The sequence below is a fragment of the Pristiophorus japonicus genome, chromosome 15 (genome assembly GCF_044704955.1).
Source record: "Pristiophorus japonicus isolate sPriJap1 chromosome 15, sPriJap1.hap1, whole genome shotgun sequence".
In the NCBI taxonomy this organism is placed as follows: domain Eukaryota; kingdom Metazoa; phylum Chordata; class Chondrichthyes; family Pristiophoridae; genus Pristiophorus; species Pristiophorus japonicus.
Window position 1 is genome coordinate 162,698,857 of NC_091991.1, and position 25,951 is coordinate 162,724,807.

The following is a 25,951-nucleotide window of genomic DNA, read 5'->3' on the forward strand; positions in this document are numbered from 1 at the left end:
GTTTTAGGAAATGAGGCAGTAGATTCCCACAACCAACCATACGATTGGGACTATTGAACCACAAGGTTTGAGTTACAGAGGTGCTGAGTTTATTTTGCTGCATGTTACAGGGAAATACAGGACAGGGATGAGGAGGAATTCCTTCACTCAGAGGCTTTTGAATCTTTAGGGGGCTTTGGATGCTGAATCTCTAAATATATTCAAGGCTGAGAAAGATAATATTTTGGAGTCTAGGGGAATCACAGGATATGGAGATCGGGCGGGAAAGTAGAATTGAGGTCGATGATCAGCCATAATCTTATTGATGGAGGATGGGAGGGTCTTGGATCTAGCTTGGAGGCGGCGAAGGTTGAACAGGTTGCCACTGGTTCTATAATTTAGTTTCACTCCAGCGGGGAGCTTGTTGAGAGTGAGATGAAGCATTGCAGTGAGGAAGATTGAGAAGAGGGTTGGTGCGATGATGCAGCCCTGCTTGACCATGGTCTGGATGTGGTTTGGGTCTGTGCTGGATTCGTTGGTTAGGATCATAGCTTGCATGTCATCATGGAGCAGGCAGAGGATGGTGACAAACTTTCGGGGCAGCCAAAACGGAGGAGGACGCTCCATAGTCCCTCGTGGTTGACAATGTCAAAGATCTTTGTGAGGTCAAAGCACTGGAGAAGTACCACCAACGCCTCCGCAAATCCACTGGGAGGATAGGCGCACCAACGTCAGTGTTTTTGCTCAGGCCAACATCACCAGCATTGAAGCACTGACCACATGCGACCAGCTCTGTTGGGCGGGCCACAACGTCTGCATGCCCGAAACGAGACTCCAAAAGCAAGCGTACTACTCGGAACTCCTACACGGCAAGCGAGCCCCAGGTGGGCAGAGGAAACGTTTCAAGGACACCCTCAAAGCTTCCTTGATAAAATGCAACATCACCACCCTCATCTGGGAATCCCTGGCCCAAGATTTCCCAAAATAGAGGCAGAACATCCGGGAGGGCGCTGAGCATCTCGAGTCTCGTCGCCGAGAGCATGCAGAAAGCAAGCGCAGACAGCGGAAGGAGCGTGCGGCATACCAGACTACCCACCCACCCTTTCCTTCAACCACTGTCTGTCCCACCTGTGACAGAGACTGTAATTCCCGCATTGGACTGTACAGCCACCTGAGAACTCACTTTTAGAGTGGAAGCAAGTCTTCCTCGGTTTCAAGGGACTGCCTATGATGATGATGATAATCTTATTGAACGGCGGAGCAGGCTCGAGGAGCCGTATGGCCTACTCTTGTTCCTATTTCTTCTGTTCTTAATAGCAGTCTCTGCACAGGTACCAACTCATACATCTGTTGCCCAGAGTTAAGTTGATGACTTCTGGTCTTATCAATGGTGTCAAAGGTACTATCTCACTGATAATATCTTGGATTGTTCCATGTTACATCTCAGACTGCACAACCTCCCGATATAAAAATGGACTGTGCATTTATGTAGTGCCTTTTATGAACTCAAGATGTCCCACAGCATTTAATAGCCAATGAAGTGTAATCAGTGTTGTAATGTAGGAAACATGACAGCAAACTCTCACAAACAGCAATGAGTCCACGGCCAGATAATCTGTTGTGGGTGTTGGTTGAGAGAACTCCCCTGCTCTTCTTTGAAATAGTGCCATGGGATCTTTACATCCAACTGAGAGAGCAGACGGATCCTCGGTTTAAAGTCTCATCTGACAGTGCAGCATTCCCTCAGCACTGCACTGAAATGTCAGCTGAGATTTCGTGCACAAGTCTCTGGAGTGGGACTTGAGTCCACAACCATCAGACTCAGTAGGCGAGAATGCTCTGTGATTACAGCGAGTAGAATGAGACAGCTCGCTTCAGACCTAATGATTTTATAATGTAAATCATATTTTTCTTCTTTTTTGTTATTATAAGAATAAATCCACTTCAAGCATTAGCACAGGCATGCTGGGCCAAATGAGTTCCCCACTGTGCTTTATTTTTTACAATTGTACTGATGAATTAAAGCAGGATTCATCTGCACACCACACATAATCTGAGAGAGCTGGTCTATGCCAGTAACCTTCGTACCGAGTGGCTCACGGACCTCTGCGGCCATTTCCATTACACACGGCAGCCATTCTGAACATTCATTCAGCTCACCCGGATTTTGCTCAGCTTCTTCTGAACCTTGCAAGCAACTTGATCAGCCCAGTACTTTTCCCGTAAAAAGTCCCAGAAGATCCGTCCAATCACTGCGTTGACCCACGACACTTGGGGTTCTCCACCGACTGGGACGTCACCGGGCATCTGAGGGGCAGAAAGCATCGAAGTCAAACAGGAGCTGGTCCGGTAGGATTTCTTACAGGGCACACAAGAAGAACTTTATTGAGTACAGTGCGACTGCTTATAACCGACTGGTTTGTTTGTGAGTGATTTGTCTATTAGGTACGGCTGTCCGATTTATTCCGCAAGGAACAGTTGGCACAAAGTAGCTTAACACTGAGGAGGGAATTTGAACTCAACGGCCTGGTGGAAACTGGGCTGGAGGCGTGACTAGAGATGGAACGGGTGACTTACCTGCTGCCCCCCCACCGCACCCCTCCCACCCCCGAACTGATCCTGCTGACTGCCATTTTAAATTGCACGAGCCAAGGGACATCCACCTGAAACCAGCAGGGTCTTTGTTTCAATGATGTCATTGGGGCCCGACTGCAATATTACCCCCAGGCCTGTGTGGGGAAGCCCCTGTGTCTTCTCTGCCTGGAACAGGAGCCGGGGCAAGAAGAGCTCCGGCAAGGTAGGTTTGTTGAACATTTTTTGTAGTTTCCTTGTAGGGCAGGAGAAGCAGGATTGCTCCTCTGGGGCCCCACAATGAAACCTTGGGCCAACCCTGCCCAGGCCTCCCCTCCGCCCGACTGGTATCATCTCTGGATCCCACGCCCCCCCTCCTGACCACTTACCTTATGCCGGGGTCCGTTCCCTCGGGTTCCTGCCGCCCTAAATCCTGCTCCCGCATGCTGCCCTCCTTATTATTTGCGGCAGCTTCAGGCAGGAATCCGTCCTGCAGAATAATAATGAGGCTCGGCTGTTAAAATCGTCTGGGCCTCGCGCTGTGGCTCACGGGCCGGCCGACTGCTCGCTAGCCTGCGTTCACACCAGGGAATTAAAATCGGCCCCTGACTGTGGGGATCGTTGTAATATCAGCGGTAATGCACTGGCAGTGCCAGCTGCACTCGAGGCTTCCCTTAAATCCCTGTTATCACATTAATAGCGGTGATGCCATATCAGTCACCATACTTAACTGACCGCAGATATGTTCGACAGCTCACAGTACCCATAATGTCTGTACTTGCAGGGCCATTGGGGTGGATTTTCTAGTCCTTTGCGCTCCGTTTTTCGCCCCGGAGCGGCGGCAATGGCAGCCGCCGGTGAGGTCTTCTGGGCGGGCGTTCAGCCTCCAGCGCCTCACGGGAGATTTCGGGGCCAGTTTTCCGGCGGCAGTGTGCAACGCCCCTGGTTGCGACGCTGGTGCGGTTTTTAACTCCCGCCTGACCCGTACGCCCCGCAGCGCGCCCCGCAGTGAACGCCAGGAAAATCGGGCAGGGAACCTATACCGACTGCAGAGAGGTAAATAATGCCGTCCTAAGGTAAGGGTGATTGTTTTTTCTTTCAATCTTTTTGCGATTTATTTTGTGGTGGCATGGGTTGTGTATTGGGGATGTTTTTGTGGGGTTTCTTTCAGGTTTTTTTTTTCTCCCAGCCGTCTCTCAGTGCGCTCCCAGGCCGGCCCCTTAGCTCGGGATTTTTCCTAAGAAAGGTGTACAACGTCTACCTTAGTGCTCCGACCCAGACTCAGGGCCCAGCTGCCCAATTTTGATGACTGAGGCGCAAACTGTTCCCGGGCGCAAACCTTACAGCCCTGCCGCCATTACCGCCCCAAAATTATCAAAGCCGAAAATCCGGCCCAATCTGCCCCAGCACGAGAAGCTACTGGATGACTTCCATCCTCCTTATTTCTTCCTCTCAAGGGGGAAGCATTTAGATGGAGCACATAAAAGGTTACTGCACATGATAAAAGTTCACGGGGTTGGGGGTAATATATTAGCATGGATAGAGGATTGGCTAACTAGCAGAAAACAGAGAGTCGGGATAAATGGGTCATTTTCCGGTTGGCAAACAATAACTAGTGGGATCGGTGCTGGGGCCTCAACTATTGGCAATCTATATTAATGACTTGGATGAAGGGACCGAGTGTAATGTAGCCAAGTTTGCTGATGATACAAAGATGGGTGGGAAAGCAAACTGTGAGGAGGACACAAAAAATCTGCAGAGGGATATAGACAGGCTAAGTGATTGGGCAAAAATTTGGCAGATGGAGTATAATGTGGGAAAATGTGACGTTATCCACTTTGGCAGAAAAAATAGAAAATCAAATTACAATTTAAATGGAGAAAAATTGCAAAGTGCTGCAGTACAGAGGGACCTGGGGGTCCTTGTGCATGAAACACAAAAAGTTAGTATGCAGGTACAGCAATAATCAGGAAGGCAAATGGAATGTTGGCCTTTATTGCAAGGGGGATGGAGTATAAAAGCAGAGAAGTCCTGCTACAACTGTACAGGGTATTGGTGAGGCCACACCTGGAGTACTGCATACAGTTTTGGTCTCCGTATTTAAGGAAGGATACACTTGCATTGGAGGCTGTTCAGAGAAGGTTCACTAGGTTGATTCCAGAGATGAGGGGGTTGACTTATGAAGATAGGTTGAGTAGGTTGGGCCTATACACATTTGGAGTTCAGAAGAATGAGAAGTGATCTTATCGAAACATATAATATAATGAGGGGGCTCAACAAGGTGGATGCAGAGAGGATATTTCCACTCATAAGGGAAACTAAAACTAGAGGACATAGTCTCAGAATAAGGGGCCACCGATTTAAAACTGAGATGAGGAGGAATTTCTTCTCTGAGGGTTGTAAATATATGGAATTCTCTGCCCCAGAGAGATGTGGAGGCTGGGTCATTGAATATATTTAAGGTGGAGATAGACAGATTTTTGAGCGATAAGGGAGCAAAGGGTTATGGGGAGTGGGCAGGGAAGTGGAGCTGAGCCCATGATCAGATCAGCCATGATCTTATTAAATGGCGGAGCAGGCTCAAGGGGCCAAATGCCCCACTCCTGCTCCTATTTCTTATGTTCTTATGTTCTTATGAACAGGAAGTAGAAGACATGCACCTTACATTATCATAAGAGTGGAATCATAGGAGTGGGGGGACAAAAAGACTGAGCACACCTGCTCCATACACAGTGAATGTTCATATATTTTGCTCAACTAGAACGGTAATGTGTCATGAGAGTTAATTTGGTAATAACCAACATTCATGTAGTAGCGAAGCACAACTTCGTAGGCGTTCAAATAAGCTGAAGGCAATGTTGGGTTTGCAAGAGTTTTGGGCACATGTACCATTGACTTTTGTATCTGGGATATTAGAAAGACTTAAGTGAAGGTGTCTTCAGTGAGATCTTGCTCTTTGACTCTTGCAGGTTGTGTGGGTGGCTCTGCATGATTCACTACTGAATAGTAGATTGAACGATTTGACATACATCTCCCTCTCTTCATTGGAAAGACTCCATGGCAAACGACTTCAAAAGAGCTGTCATCTTGACAGACACTCATTATGTCCTGGATGTAGGCTCCAAGTCTGGCGTCAGGAGGCAGGAGGCAACACAGTTCGGTCATGGATTACCCTGGGAACCGACGGGGTGATTTTCAGCCATCAATAAGTTGGACGGGCGGTGGGTAGGTGCCTGCTGGCTTGAACCTCAATGCCCATTGGAAGTCTAAACTTGCAGCGGGGTCCTAAATGCATCTTAGGACTTGGATTTAAATATTTTAATGAGGCTCCCGCCTATTTTGGGCAGAAGCACTGGCCACCTAAATTGAGGCCTACTCCAAAATTGCATCAGACGGGCCTCGGGCGCAAAACAACACAAATTTAAAACAAAATAATTTTCAGCCACTAATGCCCTATTCATGGTGAAAATAAGGAAGAAAATCAAGTTTCTAAAGGCACATCTCCTGAGGTATAACCAAATAACTCATCTTCGGCCAGAATAAATGGGTTGCCTCATAAGTGCAGGCCATTATTGATCCCCTATGGTGTAAATTCTTCTATTTCTTGGTTGCCTTTCGGCAATCTATTCAGCTTTGCTCTCCTAGTCAACCTGTTTCACGGAAATGCCCCTTTCCTAAGTAGCAGACTGCAGTAACCTTGGAGATCTTGGACAGTCTGTTCGCAGAACTCTGCCAAATGTGCGTCAGGAGACCAGAGTCTGTGCTTGAGCAACCAGACTGTATCCTCCATCGAGATTCAAACAGCTCTGTACCTTTCTTCAGGTTTGGCCCATCTTCCACAGAGGGGTTATCAGCCTTATTGAACTAGCTAGCGTCCATCCAATCTTCCCAGCATCTCAATGGGCTACCACTGATTCCTGTAAAATGAAGGAACCCATGGCGGGTGGCAAGCATTAATATGCATGGTTTTCTTCCTGTGGTCACGTACCAACTGTACACTGATACAATGGAAGCCTTTGCTGTTCATGATGAGGCACCCTCTGAGGTTAGGTGCGGTGGGAGAGGAGCACATTGGAGGCCACAAAAGAACCAGGAGGTTCTCGGATGAGGCAAATGCCTCCCTCCTGCAGGAGGTCGAGTTACACTGGGGTGATTTGACACAGGGAGGGTGTGGTAAGCCCACCCCAAAGGCCGACCAGAGGATATCGACTGAGATAGCAGAGGTGGTCTCGTCGGCGACCAACGAGGTGCGTGAGGGCAACTAATGCCGCAAACGATGGAACGACCTTGTGGGATCCGCAAGAGTAAGTATTACATTGATTTACATGTACTTACGTTTTTATATAATTTGATTTGTAACAGTCATGAATGACTATCAGCAGATGTGAGGTCTTGCATGTTTTACTCAAAGCCTGCGGTCACGGTGTACGTCTTCAGGTAGAGAATGAAAATAATCATAATAATCATGATTACATCTGTCGGTTATGTGTTGTATTAGTCTCTGTGACAGTACCTAGCAATGATATCACACAATGATCTCATGCCATATCGTCCTGTCACCTTTTACAGAAGAAGCTATCGACGATGAGGTCTGTGCAGAGGCGAATGGGTAGGGGGCCACCAGTCCCCAGCGACATCACAGAGATGGAGGAGCGAGTACTCGCACTCGTGGGGAAGCACCCCCGGACAGCCATGGATACATCTGCAGACCCTGAAATGATGCCATATGAGTAAAGTTTACAGCATTGCGTGTTGTAAAGTCAATAGATGACACACCCACTCATATCTGAACAATTATATATGATAGATAATTTCTAAAACTGTCATAGAAATAATGCTGGCCTAATGAAAATCATTGCAATGCACAATGTGTTGATGGTCATGAAATGTGATGGCTGTGATAATTTTGAGAGCGGTGGTGCTTTTGTCGTGCATATGCTGTGTGTAGCGCTGGACTCACCTTGTCACCCTAGCACCCTCTTCTCTATTAACTTAGTTTGTGTTTTGCAGCTCAGTCAGCAGCGCAGCCCCAGGCAAGACCACAGCGGTCAGAAGGTGGGGGCGCGGGGCCGGAGTCGGCGGACGATACTACATCTGGTGCTGAGGAGCTCCGATTGTCGCCCGTCAATCCGTTGGGTCTGTTCTCGACGATGAGAGCGTGGACTTCGAAGAACCTGAATCGCCATGTTCCAGAAGCTATTCCACTCCAAGGCCATCTAGTGGTCCTCCGGTCATTCCCGCCTCCACTCTGGAGGTACCGGCCCCAAGCACCTCACCACAGGGCATCCCCATTGGTCCCCAGGACGGCGCTGACCCCGCGGAGGCCTTGTGGACGCGGCAGGTCTGTTCCACGAGCGCGACATGACAGCGGAGAGATGGTACAGTTGTCCAGGAGGACTATAGACACTGCTGACCAGCTCATCGAAGCATTGGGGGGCATATCCCGACAGCTGGCCACCATGACCGAGTACATTCCGCGCATGGCGGAGTCCCTGGAAATGATAGCCAGGAACACTGCTGCCACAGGCTTCCCAGTGGTCCCCGAGCATGGTACTCCACCCCTAGGTTCCGCACCACCACTGCAAACAACAGATGAGAGCAAGGACCAAGATCCTGCTTCTGCATCAGAGAATGTTGCCCCTTCGGCACCCCCCACTCCCGTACCCGTGCAACCACTGCATCTGCCTTCATCCCCCCCAGTGAGGCACCGCCTGAGGAGCTCCTCGGCCAGGCGCCATGGAGCGAGGAGGGGAAGGTGTAGAGGTGGGGAGAAGAAGGGGAGATGGGAAGGAAAGTGAGGTGCATGTGTGCAGGTGATGGCTGTGTTATATCTCCATCTGGGTGTATGTAATTCGTTGCAATGTATGGGGGCTGGGGACCACACTCCTGCTTTGCCTTTGTATTCTGTGTTGGTGGACATGTTGAACATGTGATTTATGTCAATGGTGGAAAAAGTGGGGTGTGGGCAGGGTTTGGGTGTTATTGGCTGTGATACTTATGATTTCAGACCAATGTTGGTATTAAACTTTTGTTATTGAACATAACCTTGTTGCGCATTGTCTCAGACAGCTGGACCATTACACACTGGTGATTCCTTACCATGAAAGGGTTAAATACAGCTTAACATCAAACAAGGTAAACTTTAACTGGCACCAAGGTGATGGGCACCATTGATGTCTGAGCTGCACACACACAGCAGTGTGTCAGCGTTGTCACTCACATCAGTGCTCTTTCAGGCAAATCCTTCAGATATCAGCTCCTCACGTAAGAGTGGGATTTAACAAATGCCACCCACACTGATGGCGTTCGTTCCGGTTAGTGCCACTTTTTGTGGGCATATTTTTGGTGAGTGATATTGTGGGCGATATGTGCGTGAAGTGGTGAAATTGACGATGGACGATCTCCATGGCCGCTAGTTTGGGTAAATATGCTCTTTACGACAAAAACCAGTGTGCGAAATTCATATTGAATCTCGGCGTTAATTCCGTGCGGAAAGTAACGCTGGCCGATATTATGGGCATTGATTTTGCCCATTCTGCTGATTCTGCCCCAAAAAAGTGGGCGTGTGGTAATATTTTTTCCCGGCGTTAAGCACATTGTGAAAATAACGCTCGGCGATAAGTTTCCTAAAAAAGTTCGTCAGTTTCCATTTTGTGCCAAAATGGGCATTAAGTGGGCGTTAAGCATGCAAAAAAAGTGGAGGTTCTAGCCCATTGGTTACCTGCACAATGATAAATTGCTGAATGAGAGACGATGTCCACTAGCCTTAATTTGTGCTTCCCCTTTCCATCGACCACAACTGCAACCTTTAGCAGATGTTAACAAACACTGGTCATTTATTTATTCATGTCATTCATTAAAAAAAAACCTTCATGGGATGCTTTTTAAGTACAGAGCTTTCTTTGTACTTAATAGGTAGTTGAAAAATATTGAATAATATCTTCCGTTTGGAAGGATCGCACGATGAAAAATTTCAAGGCAGCTGTCATCTTGACTGCCACGTCCTGCGCTGCCCTGTCCTGGAAATGGATTGTCGGGCTGGTTGCAGGAGATAGCACAGTCTTGTCATGGTTGACCTCGGTTTCCAAAAACATGTCTCCTCGGAAGGATCCAAATAGTCATCCTTGGCCAGGATAAATAAGTGGCCTCACAAGGGCAGGTTCTTATCGATTTGCCTACGGAGTAAAAAAACCCTCAATTTCATGATCCTCGTGTGCCTCCTCTGGTGTAGGTACAGAGGGATGCCCAATGGGACGGCTAACCTCAGGCGGTGCAGTAGCAGTACTGCCTTGCCTCACACTTGGAATTGGGAGATGAGACGCAGCTTAAACAATCTGGAAAAACATGCAGTACAGCAAACAGGGCAAAACCATTCACTGAATCAAACTATGGCTCCTTCCTGCAACTACCAAATTGCTTCCCTTAAGGATAATGCGCCCAGCGGGGCTGAGGAAACATGGCAATCTGTGCCCATTTGAAAACGATGCTCAGCGATCTGAGTGCTGATCAGGCACTGAGAACACATTACAGGGCCAAGACCTCATTAATATTTGTTGCATGGCTTTAATGAGGTTGTGTACATCTGATGCATTTCCCTACCACATTATTATGTGCTGTGCATAAAGGAGGCCTCAGCACCTGATAACACAGCTACAGGCACCAAGCAGCACATTATCAGCTCCAGTATGTAATAAAGCTTCATGTTCTGCAGTTCAGCTGATAAAAGAGGGGGCTATTATTTAATCTGGTATTCAGCCGCTAAAACCCAACTTCGATTTGTACTCAATCATTTTATTCTGAAAGGCAAATATGGGAACAAATCGTTGACCCATGACTTCATTCAGCTGCAATCAAAAGTATATCATTGGCCTCCTACACAATGTGTGCTCATCATTTTCTTTTACTGCAAATATGTATCGTATATCACTTTTGAAAAGTCTCGTAAATTCTTAATGGAGAGTTAAAGAGAACTGATTTAAATGCATAATTACAGGTTCGCGCTGATTTCTACACATTTAATGCGATGTTTTTGGTATAACTTTAACTTGGGTTAAAATTGGAAGCCTTCGCAGAATGTTAATATATGAATCTTTCCACCTAGTCCTCTGATTTTCATTATCGCCTCCTGTTAGGTGTATTCCCTCTTGTCCTGTAATTTCCCTATTTGCAGGTCAGTCCTCATATCTTTGCTTTGCACCTTCTCTTGGTTTGCTCTGCTCCAAGGGGAGCTTTTCCTCCTGTGCTATTATAGCAGTAGCAATTTCCCAGATGGGCAGACATAATGAAAGCACAGCTGACTCCTTGTTAATAACTTGCCAAGGAAATATACACTGGGAACAAGATTTCTATCCACAACAGTTGAAAATGGGTAAGTACAAAACCTTTGTGCCAACACCTCTTTAATCAATCGCTCATTCAGCATTTCAACATACATTTAAAAAAACACTTCAATCTAAAGCTATTTGAGACAAAATTAACTGTACTTCTAAAATGTGTTAATGTCCCTAGGTAGAGTTTGGCTACAGTTTGACTACATCTAATGTGCTGAATATTTCACAGTGAATGGGAACAATTTATATTTCATTATGAATGCTATTAGAAATTCTATAGAATGGGAGTGAATGGGACATAGTTTGGCACATTGGAAATGTACATTTAAATCGTGATGCAAATAAACTCCAACAGTAAAATGATTCTTCATTGTCAGATAAAGGCAGCATTGTTCAGCAGCTTTATATCTTGACCATAGGCTTGGCTACAGACTTGGCTATAGGCTCCCAGCTTTGGCTGATGTCTCTGAATTCTGTGGGGAGTTGTAGATAAAGCTATAATTTGTTCACAGGATTTAAAAATTAAAATGATGGTGCAGTCAAAATAAATGATGTCAAAATTCTCACTGGCACTGCTTTCAAGCTAAGGAGCAACAAAGATGCTGAAGTGCTGTGTGTTGCAAATTTGTGAAATGGCACACTGCTTCATACTGTGGCATGTGACTCGCCAGCTACTGGCCTTCAACCTGATTTACAGCATCTTTCCAGAATATAGTCCTATTGATTGATATTAGAGAAAATGGGATGAGAGATGCTGGGGAATATTTACTGTTAACATGGCACACATTGCTGAAGAGTGTGGATATATAATATATATATATAAAAATGATAAGAACTTACATTTATATAGCGCCATTCACAAACTCCAGACGCCCCAAAGCATTTTAAGCCAATTAAATACTTCTGAAGTGTAGTCACTGTTGTAATGTAGAAAATGCAGCAACCGATTAGCGCACAGCAAGCTCCCACAAACAGTGTGGTAAGGACCAGATTACCTGCTGTTAGTGTTGATTGAGGGACAAATATTGGTCAGGACACCAGACTAATATATGTGTGGATAGAGCAACAAGGGACTTTAGGAAGGCTTAGACGGAGTATGAAGCAACATAAAGTGTAACTGCAAAGGCTTTTCGAAGTACATCAGAAGTAAGAGGATGGTGAAGAAAGGGGTGGGGACACTAAGAGCTGATAAAATAGTTCCCGTGGAGTGCTCAGTTGCTGCTGTCGTTCAGGCGCTAAAGAGGGGCAAATTAAAATTAACCTTGGGGCATACCACCCCCCTGCCCACCAGCACAGGTGGAATTCTGGAGCCCTGAGAGATTGTTGGAGAGGCTGTTGGAGAGACCGCACAATTCTCCACATTTTCTGGTCATTCCCAAAGATCCGGCCTTGCTGGCAAAAGGTGCTATTTGACAGCAAGAAAATCACCTAGCAACCAGAGCAGTGCACTCCCTTGTCGACCTTCCCATTCTTATCTCCCTAGATCCTAACACAGGCAAGCTTTATTGTCTTCCACCTACCTGCAGTACATTGGCGCAACTCACTGAGGTGGCAGCGTTTGGACCTCCAGCCCACCAGGTGGACTGAGGGACATCAGCAAATCGCTCAGTCTGAGGAGGTCATGTACTCCCTGAGGTAAACTAGGAGAAATTGTTCAAAATTCCTGTTCCTGACTTATTGCCGGCAGCTACACTGCACATCAACAGCACCCCCACCCCCACCCCTACCCATATATACAACACATCAGACACCTGGATGCAGTCCATCCTGCTCAAATCGGATAACTGCCCAAGACTTGGTGGCACATCCGAAAACTCCCAAACACTTGCACAGTGGGCGAGTTCAGCAGGACACACGAGCACTCCAGTCCTGACCTGGAGTCGACCCCAGGGTAGTTCACAACTCCAGCCACTCAGTAAAAGCTCACCCATTACCACAATGTACGTGCCGGGTGCACTATACGCTATGGGCACGAAATTCCGGGGAGCGGGTGGGAGAGAGTGGAGGGCAGGGATTCTGTTCTGTGTAATCTGCCCAAGAAATTCTAAAAGTGGGAGGAGGAGTGGGTGGCTGAGCCTTCCACCCACCCTCTCCCTCAAAGGTGGTGCGTCTGGGGAAGTTCCAGGCTGCTACCAATTCTGCACTTTATGCCCTTGTATGGCCTAATGAAACTCTCACCAATAGTGATCTGGCATAAGTTCTACTGAGGCCCATGGAAAGGTTCCAGAACTCCAGACTAAGGTTGTTATCTATGCAATAAAGGTTCAAACTGAGTACTGTTTAACTAAGCAAGGTACAACCTTGCTTCTGCTTTATTTTGGCCCAAAGTGCCTGACTCACAAAATGGCTGGCCTTTTATACCAGAGCAGCACCATGTGCGTGCTGCTCAGTGGCCTCCAACAATGACACCATCTGGTGGCTACAAACAGCATGTACATTCATGACAAAGGTAATCGATCCCAGGGAGATTAAAGTGCATTTTGTCACTAGGCTGCCGATTCCCTGATCTCCGGGGTACACCTGCCCCGTTAAATGACTGACCACCTCTTCTGGTGCTGCAGTGGAGGCTGCTGGAGTACTGCTGGGGTCGTGTGGCTGGGGAGCTCCCTCTTAATGGCAGGCATCTTCAACGATCCCTGAACCAGGGACTGGGGGTTCGAGTGGAGTCAGAGGGCTGGATGAAAGTCTGGCCCCGCTGGCACTCCACCCCGAGGGGGACAAGCCAGGCCTGTATGTTTTCCCAGTCGGAGAGAACTCCGACTGTCAGCCTGCGAACTAGCGCCATCTCATCCGTCGTGAGCAAAATATTGGTTCGGTCACTGTTAGATACTGAGTGCAGTTTTGGGCGCCACATTAAAGAAAGGAAATTAAAGCCTGCAGCATGGATTCACCTGGGATGTCAAATTATATTTGCGAAGAGATACTACAGAGTGATTGATGGATGTTTGGAAAGCAGGAACTTCAAATCTGTACATTAAAAAAAGAATTTTGAAGGTTCTTTCACCAAAGGGCCAGTCCAGTAATGTTGTGACAGGGGGTCACTCCTGCCAGAGTGGACACCCCAGTAACGCCGGAAATGATGCAGGCGTCAGCCTTCTATGCAAATGACACCAGCTCTGGTGAAATGACACCAGCTCCGGTGTTCGAGACAGGGTCTGGGCTACAGGAGATTGTCAGCTGGAGGTCCCACCCCGCCACACCTCCAGTGGTAGAGAGGGTGGGGGGCAGGGGAATGTTTCCTAGCCATCGCTCAGTTTCTCTAACACTAGGGATCAGTCCCGTGGTCCTTCTCTGCACCACCTCCAGGACTTAGCTGCTTCCATTGTACCATGGTCCTTGTGTTCATGTCTCTCCATGGCCTCACCCCCTCCCTATCTCTGTGACCTCCTCCAACCCTACAACTCTGAGAAATCTGTGTTCCTCCAACTCTGGCCTCTTGAGCATCCCCGATTATCTCTGCTACCTGTCTCTCCTCCTTTAAGGCACTCATTAATGCCTATGTCTTTGACCAAACCTGATCTAACATCTCCTTATATGGCTCAGATTACTCTCCGGTGAACCTGAGACATTTTACTAAAAGGCACTATATATATGCAAGTTGTTGTTGTTGTTGACTGGAACTGAACACAGTACATAAGATGGTACCTAATCACAGCATCACAGCCTCAGACTTAATCTGTTCTGATATGACAGCACAGTTCAACATTCTATTTGTTTGGTTGGTTATTGCAGAACCAAAGCCCCGAGAACTCTTTCAGTCCCTTCTCCAGCCAGTTCAACATTATTGAGGAAATATGTCTGCATTTCTTTTTCCACCTCGTACTTGTACTTATCTGTATTGTATCTCATCTGTCATAATTCTACTTAGCCCCCTCTGTAGTTCATAAGAACAATAGAAGCAGGAGTAGCCCATTTGGCACCTCGAGCCATGGTCAATAAGATCATGGCTGATCTGAGCTTGGCCTCAACTCCACTCTGGAATATTGTGTTCAGTTTTGGTCTCCTAATCTGAGGAAGGATGTTCTTGCTATTGAGGGATTGCAGCAAAGGTTCACCAGACTGATTCCCGGGACGGCAGGACTGACATATGAGGAGAGACTGGATCAACTGGGCCTTTACACACTGGAGTTTAGAAGGAAGAGAGGGGATCTCATAGAAACGTATAAGATTCTGACGAGACTGGACAGGTTAGATGCAGGAAGAATGTTCCCGATGTTGGGGAAGTCCAGAACCAGGGGACATAGTCTAAGGATAAGGGGTAAGCCATTTAGGACTGAGATGAGGAGAAACTTCTTCACTCAGAGAGTTGTTAACCTGTGGAATTCCCTACCACAGAGAGTTGTTGATGCCAGTTCATTGGATAGATTCAAGAGGGAGTTAGATATGGCCCTTACGGCTAAAGGGATCAAGGGGTATGGAGAGAAAGCAGGAAAGGGGTACTGAGGTGAATGATCAGCCATGATCTTATTGAATGGTGGTGCAAGCTCGAAGGGCCGAATGGCCTACTCCATCACCTATTTTCTATGGTTCTATGTTTCCAGTCCATTGAATTGGTTCAATGTTTGAATGAGCCTTACTTGGTCAAAGCTTTCTTTCAACTGTTTTATATTTGTACTGTTGTACGTACTCTGAGTGACATTTTGCATTATTTATTGTGTCACAGATGACACCGTACCAGGGTCAATGCTGGCCTGGTTTCCTGCCAGAGTGGCTTCTTTTGTTGTCCTCATCCATCTCCAGGCCACCAAAGATCCTAGCATGGTGACCTTAATCTCCCCTTCGTATCTGTGCCGCTGGATTTCAAAACTGAAGTATTACGTGAGCTAAAGTAAAAACATTCCAGTTACAAAAAAAGTGAGTACAGCTCTCGGGTTAAAGAAAAGTCCCCGAGAATCTTGATCGATTCAGGAACCGCTCCTTTAGATTGAAATATTACACGTCACCCCGCTATTTAAGACAATTGAGAAAGAGAGAAACCAGTTAGCCTAACATCTTTGTTGGGTAATTACTAGAGTCTATAATTAAGGATAGGGTGACTGAACACCTTGAAAATTTTCAGCTGATCAGAGAGAGCCAGCATGGATTTGTAAAGGGTAGGTCATGTCTGATGAACCTAATTGAATTTTTTGAAGAGGTGACTAAAGTAGTGGACAGGGCAATGTCTATGGATGTTATTTATATGGACTTCCAGAAGGCATTCTAAAGTTGAAGCTCATGGAATTGAGGGCAAATTATTGACTTGGTTAGGAGACTGACTGAGCAGCAGGGGACAGAGAGTAGGGATAATAAACAGGTACTCTAATTGGCAGGATGTGATTAGTGGCGTCCCACAGGGATCTGCGTTGGGGCCTCAACTACTCACCCAATTTAGTAATGACTTAGATGATGGGATACAGAGCGAGATATCCAAGTTGCCCAATGATACGAGAGGCAGTACTGTAGACAGTGTAGATGGAACCATAAAATTACAAAGAGATATCAACAGATTAAGTGAATGGACAAAACCGTGGCAAAAGGACTTCAGTATAGGCAAGTGTGAGGTCATCCACTTTGGACCTAAAAAGGATAGATCAGAGTACTTTCTAAATGGTGAAAGGGTAGAAGCAGTGGAGATCCAGAGACTTAAAGGTCCATGTACATAGATCATTAAAATGTCAGACAGGTACAAAAAATAATCAAAACGGCTAATGGAATGCTGGCATTTTTTTCTAAAGGATTAGAATACAAGGGCTATACAAAGCCCTGGCTAGACCACACCTGGAGTAGTGTGTTCAGTTTTGGGTACCGCACCTTAGGAAGGATATATAGACCTTGGAGGGAGTACAGCATAGATTTAGAAAGAAAGACTTTGCCTTTCATGACCAACGGAGGTCTCAAAGCGCTTTACAGACAATGACGTACTTATTGAAGTGTAGGCACTGTTGGAGCATGGGAAACGCAGCAGCCAATATGCGCACAGCAAGCTCCCACAAACAGCAACGCAATAATGACCAAATAATCCATTTTTTGTTACTGGAGTGATACCTGGACTCCATGGGTTAAATTATGAGGAGACATTACACAAACTAGAGTTGTATTCCCTGGAATTTAGACGATTGAGGGATAATTTAATCAAAGTTGTCAAGATATTAAGGGGAACTGATAGGTTGGACAGAGAGAAACTAAGGGTGACAGAAGTTTGGAACTCTCTTCTGCAAACAGCAGTTGATGCTAGATCAATTGTTAATTTTAAATCAGAGATTGATAGCTTTCTGTTAACCAGAGCTATTAAGGGATATGGGGCAAAGGCGGGTATATGGAGTTAGGTCACAGATCAGCCTTGATCTCATTGAATGGCAGAACAGGCTCGATGGGGTTAAATGGCCTGCTCCTGTTAAAATGTTCCTACATTCAAAGATAGACACAATTTTAACAGGTCTGTCTCAACAAAGAGCCATGTTTGGAGCATAGTAGATTATTTACACATGTGTGCCTCAAGCTAACTGTACTTCTCATCACCGTTTTGCTACAATTACCTGACTTGATCTTGCTTCAAAGTGCTTTATTATCATTTTCTAGCGGTTGCTAGGCAATAGCCCAATAACCTAGCAACCTGTAGTAGTTTCAGTAAAAGGGGACTAATAATGTCATTTCTAGCTTTCATGGTTTGGTGCCTCTAACATTAGGGTGTCAGACTCCTGCGCAGAGAATCCAAAGTCAAACAGCACTGATCGTTGATGCTTGAACTCAGCGATTGTTTCTTGGTGAGAAGAAGATTCTGAGTTTGAATCTCACTCCAGACAATCCAGGCGATTGGAGACTGGAGTTCCGGCTCAGAATCCTGGCTTGACATCCAACGGGGCTACTCATGACCAGTGGGTGTAAGTGGCCTCCCCTCATCGCATAGGTTGTGGTAACCCATAATCCTCACCATCCCCCATAATCCTCCACTCCCCCCCCATAATCCTCCCTTCCCCCCACATAATCCTCCCCCCCATAATCCTCCCCTCCCCCCATAATCCTTATCTCCCCCCATAATCCTCCACTCCCCCCATAATCCTCCACTCCCCCCCATAATCCTCCCCTCCCCCCTATAATCCTCATCTCCCCCATAATCCTCCCTTCCCCCCCATAATCCTCCCTTCCCCCCATAATCCTCCCCTCCCCCCATAATCCTCTACCCAAAATCCTCCCCTCCCCCCATAATCCTCCCCTCCCCCTCCCCCCATAATCCTCCCCCCCATAATCCCCCCTCCCCCATAATCCTTCCCTCCCCCATAATCCCCCCTCCACCCCATAATCCTACCCTCCCTCCATAATCCCCCCATCCCCCCATAATCCTCCCCTCCCCATATAATCTCCCCCTCCCCTCCATAATCCTCCCCTCTCCCCTTGTCACATAGGACGAACCACCCTATTGGTTGGTATACCGATGGTAAAGCCCATCAGACCGTTAATCAGCATGTGAGTCCTTTGACAACAACAGTTTGCATTTATATTGAACCTTAACAAAGGCATCCAAAGGTGTTTCATAGGAGCGTAATCAGACCAACAAGTTGACGTCAAGCCAAAGAAGGAGATATTAGGTGGGCCGAAATTGCCCCGCGCTGGGTTTGGGGTGTATAATTTTAATTATAGGAAAATTTAACGCCCGGCGAGATGGACCACCAAAGCACGCAAAATTGGGGTCTTAGCGCAAAAAAAATGTGTGGGGCGGTCGCGAAGTGCGACTACCAGCGCTGCACTGAACACATCAGCACGGAGCTCACATGCCGCGTCACACTAACACGTCACAACTTACCTCCCTTTCTTTCAAAGGGGTAGGCCGCTGCAAACTCTGCAGCCACTATAGTAGCTCCCACTGGGCCACCAAGGGAGGGTGTCGGCTGGGCCAGCGGGCTGGCACCCACGGATGGGTGCCGGTCTGTATGTTGGCGGTGCGGCCGCCATTGGCGGGCCAACACAGAAAAGATGGCAGCCGCGGCGGTGCTATCATCGCCCCTTGACAGGTGGCCGGGGCGCCCCAGCCACCACAGTTTCTTGCTCCGTGAAGCTGTCGGTAGCATCGCCCCACGCCAACCTCGCGTCCCGCGGTGCGATTTCCCCCGCGGGGCGCAAAGGACTTGACGAGGGGCGATAAGGGGTCGGCGCGCACGATGATGATGTCATCGCCATGCTTACACCGCGCCGGGCCGCAAAGCCCTTTTCACGCGCTGAGCCCCGGGTGCAATTCTCAGGAGTGGGGGGGGGGGGGGGCGCTCTGGGTCATGCCCGGGCGTAAACCCTTCAGCATCCCATTAGCGTCTCCAGAAGGCGGAGAGGTGGAGAGGGTTAGGGATGGAATTGCAGAGTTTGGGGTCTGGACAGCTGAAGACACAGACGCCAATGGTGGGGGCGAAGGAAGGTGGGGAGGCTGGAATTGGAAGAACGCAGAGCTCCCGGGGGGAGGTTGCAGGGCTGGAGAAGGTTACAGAGATAGGGAGGGACGAGGCTGTGGCGGGGTTTGCACACAACGAGGAAAAGTTTAAATTTGAGGTGTTGGTGGACCGGGGAGCCAATGTAGGTCAATGAGCACAGGGGTGATGGGTGAACGGGACTTGCTGCACTCAGTTTAGCTGTCAATCTCAGTTACATTTGCCTTGATCTTAACTGTGGCAGTGGGATTGCGGGGGGGAGTTTCGGTCTGGAAAGCCCGAAGTGCAGGTTTCCCCACATGCAGTAGCGTTTTGACTCTACAAGTGTGTGTATTTTTTTTTTACAGCTGGATCCCTGCCCGGAAGTCAACCTGATAGACTTACAGTGGGGCAGGGAGCACGCTGGAGTAGGCCACAGCCTCAAGTAAGGAGCTTGAAGCTGCTAGTGGGCGTGTAGAGGCCCAGATCCATGACCCGGGGGGGGGGGGGGAACAGATCCTGGGGGGCAGGGGGTCTGATCCCTGATTGGGGGTTCTTCGTTTTGGCGGAGGGGGGGGGGTGGTTCTGATGGGGATGGGTCCAAACCAAGGGAAGAAGATAAGCTTGGTGAGCCTGGGGTTGGGTGGGCAGGGGGGAAAGCACTCCTGCTCCTCCTGGCCCACAAGCACTGTTGCAAAGGCACTTACCTTCTCCCCGAAGCAGGCCTTGCCTCCCTTGAGCTGCTGGGTTTCCCAAAGCCTGGGTTAAAACCTGTTAAATCTGAGGCTGCCAACCTCACTAAAATAGTTAAATGGCCATCCCGGTTCCCGCCCCTTGTCCTGGCTCCGTTAAACGCGGAAGTGGGCGGATTGGAGGCTGGGTTTGACATTTTCACCCGACCCCAACCCTCATGGTTTTGGGGGTTAAAATTCACGCCAGAGTTTTGGGTGGATCTGCACGGAAACAGTGAACTTTTCCACAGGGGAAGAGAAAATCGAAGATTGAGTTACCGCCGGCCGAGGCATTCTCGGACATCTTCGAGTGGCTGGCTGGAGAGGAGGATCAATGCAGACCAAAAGCAGGTTTCCCTCTCACTGCCTTCTCTCCTGCAGTTAGTGTCTGACGTGGGAAGGTCCGTGTAAAGGAAGAGGGGAAATAACACGAGAGCATAAACGGGTACATCCTGTCACTCAAGGGTGTAAGTGCATGTGTACCTAGATCTTACAGATATTTTAAATCAAGTCAGTCAAACTTTGTTTGGAGTAAATAACGGCTAAATTTTTGCCAGGTCTACCACTGGGTTTTCGCCGCGATTTGACCCCCCACGTAGAAAATCCGGCCGGCGGGATCCTCGGCCCCATCTTTGCGGCGGTACTTTCACGTACCGCCGGGGAGAGGAGCGCCGACGTGAAACGACATGCAACGCTGCAGATTGCGTTACCGTCGGACTTTTGGCTCTGTCGGGACCCGTATGCCACGCCCACAATACCGACAGGGTCAAAACTGTCAGTACAGCCCTTTGAGCAGCGGTAAGTATGCAAAAAGGTAAGTAACAGTTTTTATTTTTTAATTATTTTGCAGCGATTTATTAGAGTAAATGTTTTCTGAATGTCTTGTGAATTTTTCTTTCTGGTTTTTGCAATTTTATTGTTTGTTTTTTCCCCCCTCCCAAGGCCTCGCTCACAGCACTGCTGGCCTCGGCCTAAAGTTGCCGAAACTCGGGATCTGCGCCGCGAATCTACGTGCAATGCCGATTTTACCGAGAAGGAAAGGCTGAAAGTTAGGCCTGAAAACGGTAGCGCAGTGAAGACGGTAATTTTGGCGTAAAATTACTCAACCGAAAATCTAGCCCCAAATGTTTCATGCTCAGCCTTTGAGTCAGTGCTTCAGCTGTTTTAAACAGGAGAATTAGAGGAAACAGGAGGAGCAAGATGAGTACATGGAATAGGAGGTTATGCATATAGGGATAGATGAAGTAGGCTGGTGTGAAGCACAAACACTGACACAGACCTCTTGGGCCGAATGGCCTGTTTCAGTGCTGGGAGATTCTATGTATTTAGTCATTTCCCTCAAAAATGTAAAATCTAGCGACAGGAAGAAATACAACTTCTCTCTTCGTTTATTTACAATAAAATTAAGGCTGTCTGTTTCTCAGTTGGATCAGCAGTCTAATAAATTCCCTGTGCTTGTGGAGAATAAATGTCAGGATGAAAATGGGGGAGGGGACTCTGCTTTAAAGACCACTGTAAAGGCTTGTTTTAATTTTCTCCACATGGAAGTGAGTGATTCATAATCACCCTGCTGATTTATTTTGTGCAGCACGCATTTGACAATAATTTGGCAAACTTTCTGACAAAGGCCATTGTGACAGGGGGGCTGAGATGTGACAATGGCACAGCTGTGAGGTTAAAAGGTGCTTTGCACTGTCTCTTGCCAACACTTCTGGCCCCGCGGTGCTTAACAGGCCAGCTGTGGGCATGTTATTCACGCTGTGATCGTTTGTCTTCACAAGCCCAAGTGTGCAGCAGCTTAATTTCTCCTTTTGTCTCACCTGGTTCTTGGTGGGACTGCTGATGGTGCTGTGGTCGGGGCTCAGCAAAGGGCTGGAGCTGTCGGAGACAGTCAACTTAGACATGTACGTGCTGTAGTCCAGCAAAATCTTCTGCCTGATGTTTGCAGCCAAGTCCTTGGTTTTAAAAAGGGAGGGGAGGTCTTCTGTGCTGCCTTTGCTGCTGCCGCTGCTGTAGGCCGATCTCCCCAATGGGCTGGAGTCGAGATTCTCTGTAAGATCTGTAAGGCAAATGAAATGGTCTAAGCAGGCAAAAAGCCACAAGCCTCAAGTTGCGCTGTTTCCGAATTGCAATCTTGAGGGTCGGGTGGGTGGGGGAGGGGTGGTGGGGGTTAATTTTGATTTTGGGCAAAGATGTAAAACGTGCATTATCAGCCCGTCCACCCATTAAACATCTCCGCTGATACTCGTTTCTGTTGGGAAATCGTCTAAAGTCAAAATTGCCTCCCTGATGTGCATCAGGAGTATCAAAAGGGAAGATCTTCCCGACATCTGCTGACTGCTTTATCACCTCATATTTTCCTTAAGGTGAATAAAATATTTTGAGCTGCATTAACAACCAAGCAATAAATACAAGTGCAAGATATTAGAAACATATTTCTCTAATAATCATAAATAACAAATGCCCCCACAAAATGGCCATTTTTAATTATTTGGGGATTTAGGCAATGTTTTCTTGCTCCCTTTCCCCCCTCAGTTTAACCAGTTTTCACCTTGCTGCTTCAACTAAGAGCTTTTTTTCACTAGGCCCCAGGCTGTTGCCATGGCACCAAGCATCAGCCATTCTGCAGGGCTTGTCCAATGCTTGGCTGCCAGTGTACAGAACCTCAACAAAGTTTTAACCTCAGAGTGTTTTACTCTCTGTCAGATAATCAAAATGCTCCAGGCATTTGGGCAGATTTAAGTACCGTAAAACCTGGTATACAATCCACAGCTCCGTGCATGCTTGTCTATCTGCTGAACATGGAGGCATGATAGAATTTTATGGATGGGTTGGGCATCAGGTTATGAGTGTGACATTTACACTAGTGCAACCAATACACTGAATTTTATCATAATTATAATACTGGTCAAATTAAAATTAAGTACAGGATGAACCTCCCTTATCCAGAACTCCCTTATCCAGAACCACCGCTCGTCCAGAACCATTCCCAGCCACCGGGTGGCGCATGCGCAGAACTCTGACATGAACAAATTGAAGTCCTTCCTCGCTGCCGACTCCCACAATCGCTGGCCTGACCCCGTGATCCACCGCGCAGCCCACATGATCTTTCTGCAGCACTCCCAGCCCCAAGCCAGCCAGCCCCGATATCCCCTTGCTCAGTACCTGTACCATCCAACTTAACGTGACCACCCCTCGTCCGGCAAAACCCCTTATCCAGAACAGGCAAGGTCCAGAGGGTTCCCGATAAGGGAGGTTCAACCTGTACTCCAGATACCTGGAGTATTAGCAACAAAACTTAGATGGAGCACTGTAAAATAAAACGGATGATAAGCTTGTCAAAATTATGAAAGTTTGGACAGCTTCAATAAGAATAGTTCAGAGATTTCTAAAATTCAACCAATATTTGGTTAAACAGACGGAATTATTAGACTATAACTAGAGATGAATCAACTGGGTGTCACACTCCAAGGAAGGGCCTTGCATATTGTGAGGACAACATAAATGTTGAGAAGAATAGAAGAAGAGACAAGATAAATGATGGGTTAATGGTTGGGTGATGCTAAGCTTGTATTTTAAACGTCTGTATATGGTAGAAATGGAAGAGTCAGGTAAATCAGGAGTTCCAAAATGTTGCAATTCTGAGTAAAAACAAGTTAGAGAATGAAACACTGCCTTATCTATTGTATAATTCTGTAACTACACGTCAAAGTTCCTGAGACTGCTCAAATCAGCATCAATGCCAGTTTTATTACCAGATTTTCCACCTCCTTTGTTGAGGTTCTGCTTGTCCTCAGATTGCATTCTGGAAGCCAGCAGGAAGTATCTAAACCATTCTTCTTTTTCCCTTCCTGTTCTTCCGAAGAGGAAGAGTGCACTTTCCCCACCTTCTCCGGGAGGTCTCAACAGAACCTCTGGTGTCGGCGCTTGTCTCGTGATCTCTGGCTTCTCCCTTTGCTCTTCAGTGTCCACGTCTGCCTTCAACTCTCTCTCTCCAGAACATTTCAATTTGTAGGCCTCAGACTCACTGAGGAAAATACAGATCGGATACTTCTTATTCCACATTCTTTTCTTTGCAAGGCCAGGTGGGACGAGAAAAATCTGCAGAAAATATAACAACTTTAAAGAAAAAACACACATGGAAAGACAAAAGGCCATTTAGCCCATCAAGCCCATTCCTTCTGCAACCCGTGTACAATCTGCTCAATCAGGGACTCTGCCCAAATCATTTCACTTCCCGGGGGAAAGTTCTTCCAGTTTTCTCCCTACCCTTCGAGATAAATCAAACAAAACGTCAGAATCCTATCATTGTCACATTGCCAATCATTCGAGAACCATATTACATAGAATTATAGCACAGAAACAGGCCATTTGGCCCAACTGCTCTATGCTGGTGTTTATGCTCCACGAGCTTCTTCCCACCCGACTTCATCTCACCCCATCCTTCTCCTCCTTTCTCCCTCATGTACTTATATAGTTTTTCCTTAAAGGTTTCTATGCTAAACTAAATAGCATTTGTTCTTTACTGTGGTGTCAGCTGTGGCTCAGTGGGCAGCACTCTTGCCTCTAAGCCAGAAGGTTGTGGGTTCAAATCCTACTCTAGTGACTTGAGCCCATAAATCTAGACTGACATGCCAGTGGAGTGCTGCACTGTTGGAGGCACCATCTTTTGGGTGAGATGTTAAACCGAGACCCCGTCTTCTCCCTCAGGTGGACATAAATGATCCCGTGGCACCATTTTGAAGAAGATGTCTTGGCCAATATTTATCGCTCAGTCAACATTAAAAAAAACAGATTATCTGATTAATTATCACATTGCTACAACTGAAACGTTAACTTTGTTTCTCCCTCCACAGATACTGTACGACCTGCTCAGTATTTCCAGCATTTTATATTTTTATTATCACATTTCTGTTTGCGGGACCTTGCTGTGTGGAAATTGGCTGCCGCGTTTCCTACATTACAACAGTGACTATATTCCAAAGGTACTTCATTGGCTGTAAAGAGCTTTGGGACGTCCGGTGGTCATGAAAGGTGCTATATAAATGCAAGTCTTTCTCCAGCTCTATCTGTACTTATTCTAATGGCTTTCAATGCTCTCCCTAAACATACATTCAGCCAGTTCTTTGTTACAGCTGTTACAGAGGAAACGTTTCAAGGACACCCTCAAAGCCTCCTAGATAAAGTGCAACATCCCTGCTGACATCTGGGAGTCCCTGGCCAAAAACCACCCTAAGTGGAGGAAGAGCATCCGGGAGGGCGCCGAGAGCATGCAGAAAATAAGCGCAGGCAGCGGAAGGAGCGTGCGGCAAACCAGACTCCCCACCCACCCTTTCCTTCAACCACTGCCTGCCCCACCTGTGACAGAGACTGTAATTCCCGAATTGGACTGTTCAGTCACCTGAGAACTCACTTTTAGAGTGGAAGCTCTATTTCGATTTCGAGGGGCTGCCTATGATGATGATAATGATTGACATGGCATTAACTGCTTTTACTGGGCAGCGGACATCGATTCCACACATCTCTCACACTGAGAAAGAGAAGCAGTTCTTCCGAGCTTTACTTGAGACAAGTAGCGTTTGTGCTCATGTCGCCTAAGTTACTCTAATGTTGTGTTCGTGCATCAGCTCCCAGCACACACTTCAGGCATAGCCAGTGGCAGCACCAGAGTAAATTGATCGCTCTCTCTGAGGGTTATCTGTAACTTGGTTTTCCCCGTTTCAAATTGAGTAGATCCCGGCAAGTTTACCTCGGAGTTGCCGTGCAATGGTGTAAGTACAGCAAGGTGAGATTAATGCCCGCTAAAATTGAAGGAAGCTGACCTTGTCAGAAATCCTGGCATCAACTCATTTAAATAACGCTAGGGGAACAAGAATGAAATTCCCGCTAGCAGGGGCCAGATACTCCGTGGGGGTGGGGGTGGGAATTGTGGCAAATTCAAGAAGGGAGCAGCGCAAGGCACAATTTC

General features: G+C 47.3%; 1 protein-coding gene across 1 annotated transcript in view; it reads right to left on the reverse strand.

Annotated features, from left to right (window-relative positions):
* Positions 1–25,951, reverse strand: part of tex2l (testis expressed 2, like) — a 126,499-nt gene that overhangs the window by 46,845 nt on the left and 53,703 nt on the right. The window contains exons 4-6 of the mRNA XM_070899986.1: positions 23,739–24,084; positions 21,804–22,042; positions 2,140–2,286 (exon numbers count right to left, since the gene is read on the reverse strand). Of these exons, the coding sequence (XP_070756087.1) occupies positions 2,140–2,286; positions 21,804–22,042; positions 23,739–24,084 (732 nt within the window). The remainder of the gene's footprint in view (positions 1–2,139; positions 2,287–21,803; positions 22,043–23,738; positions 24,085–25,951) is intronic.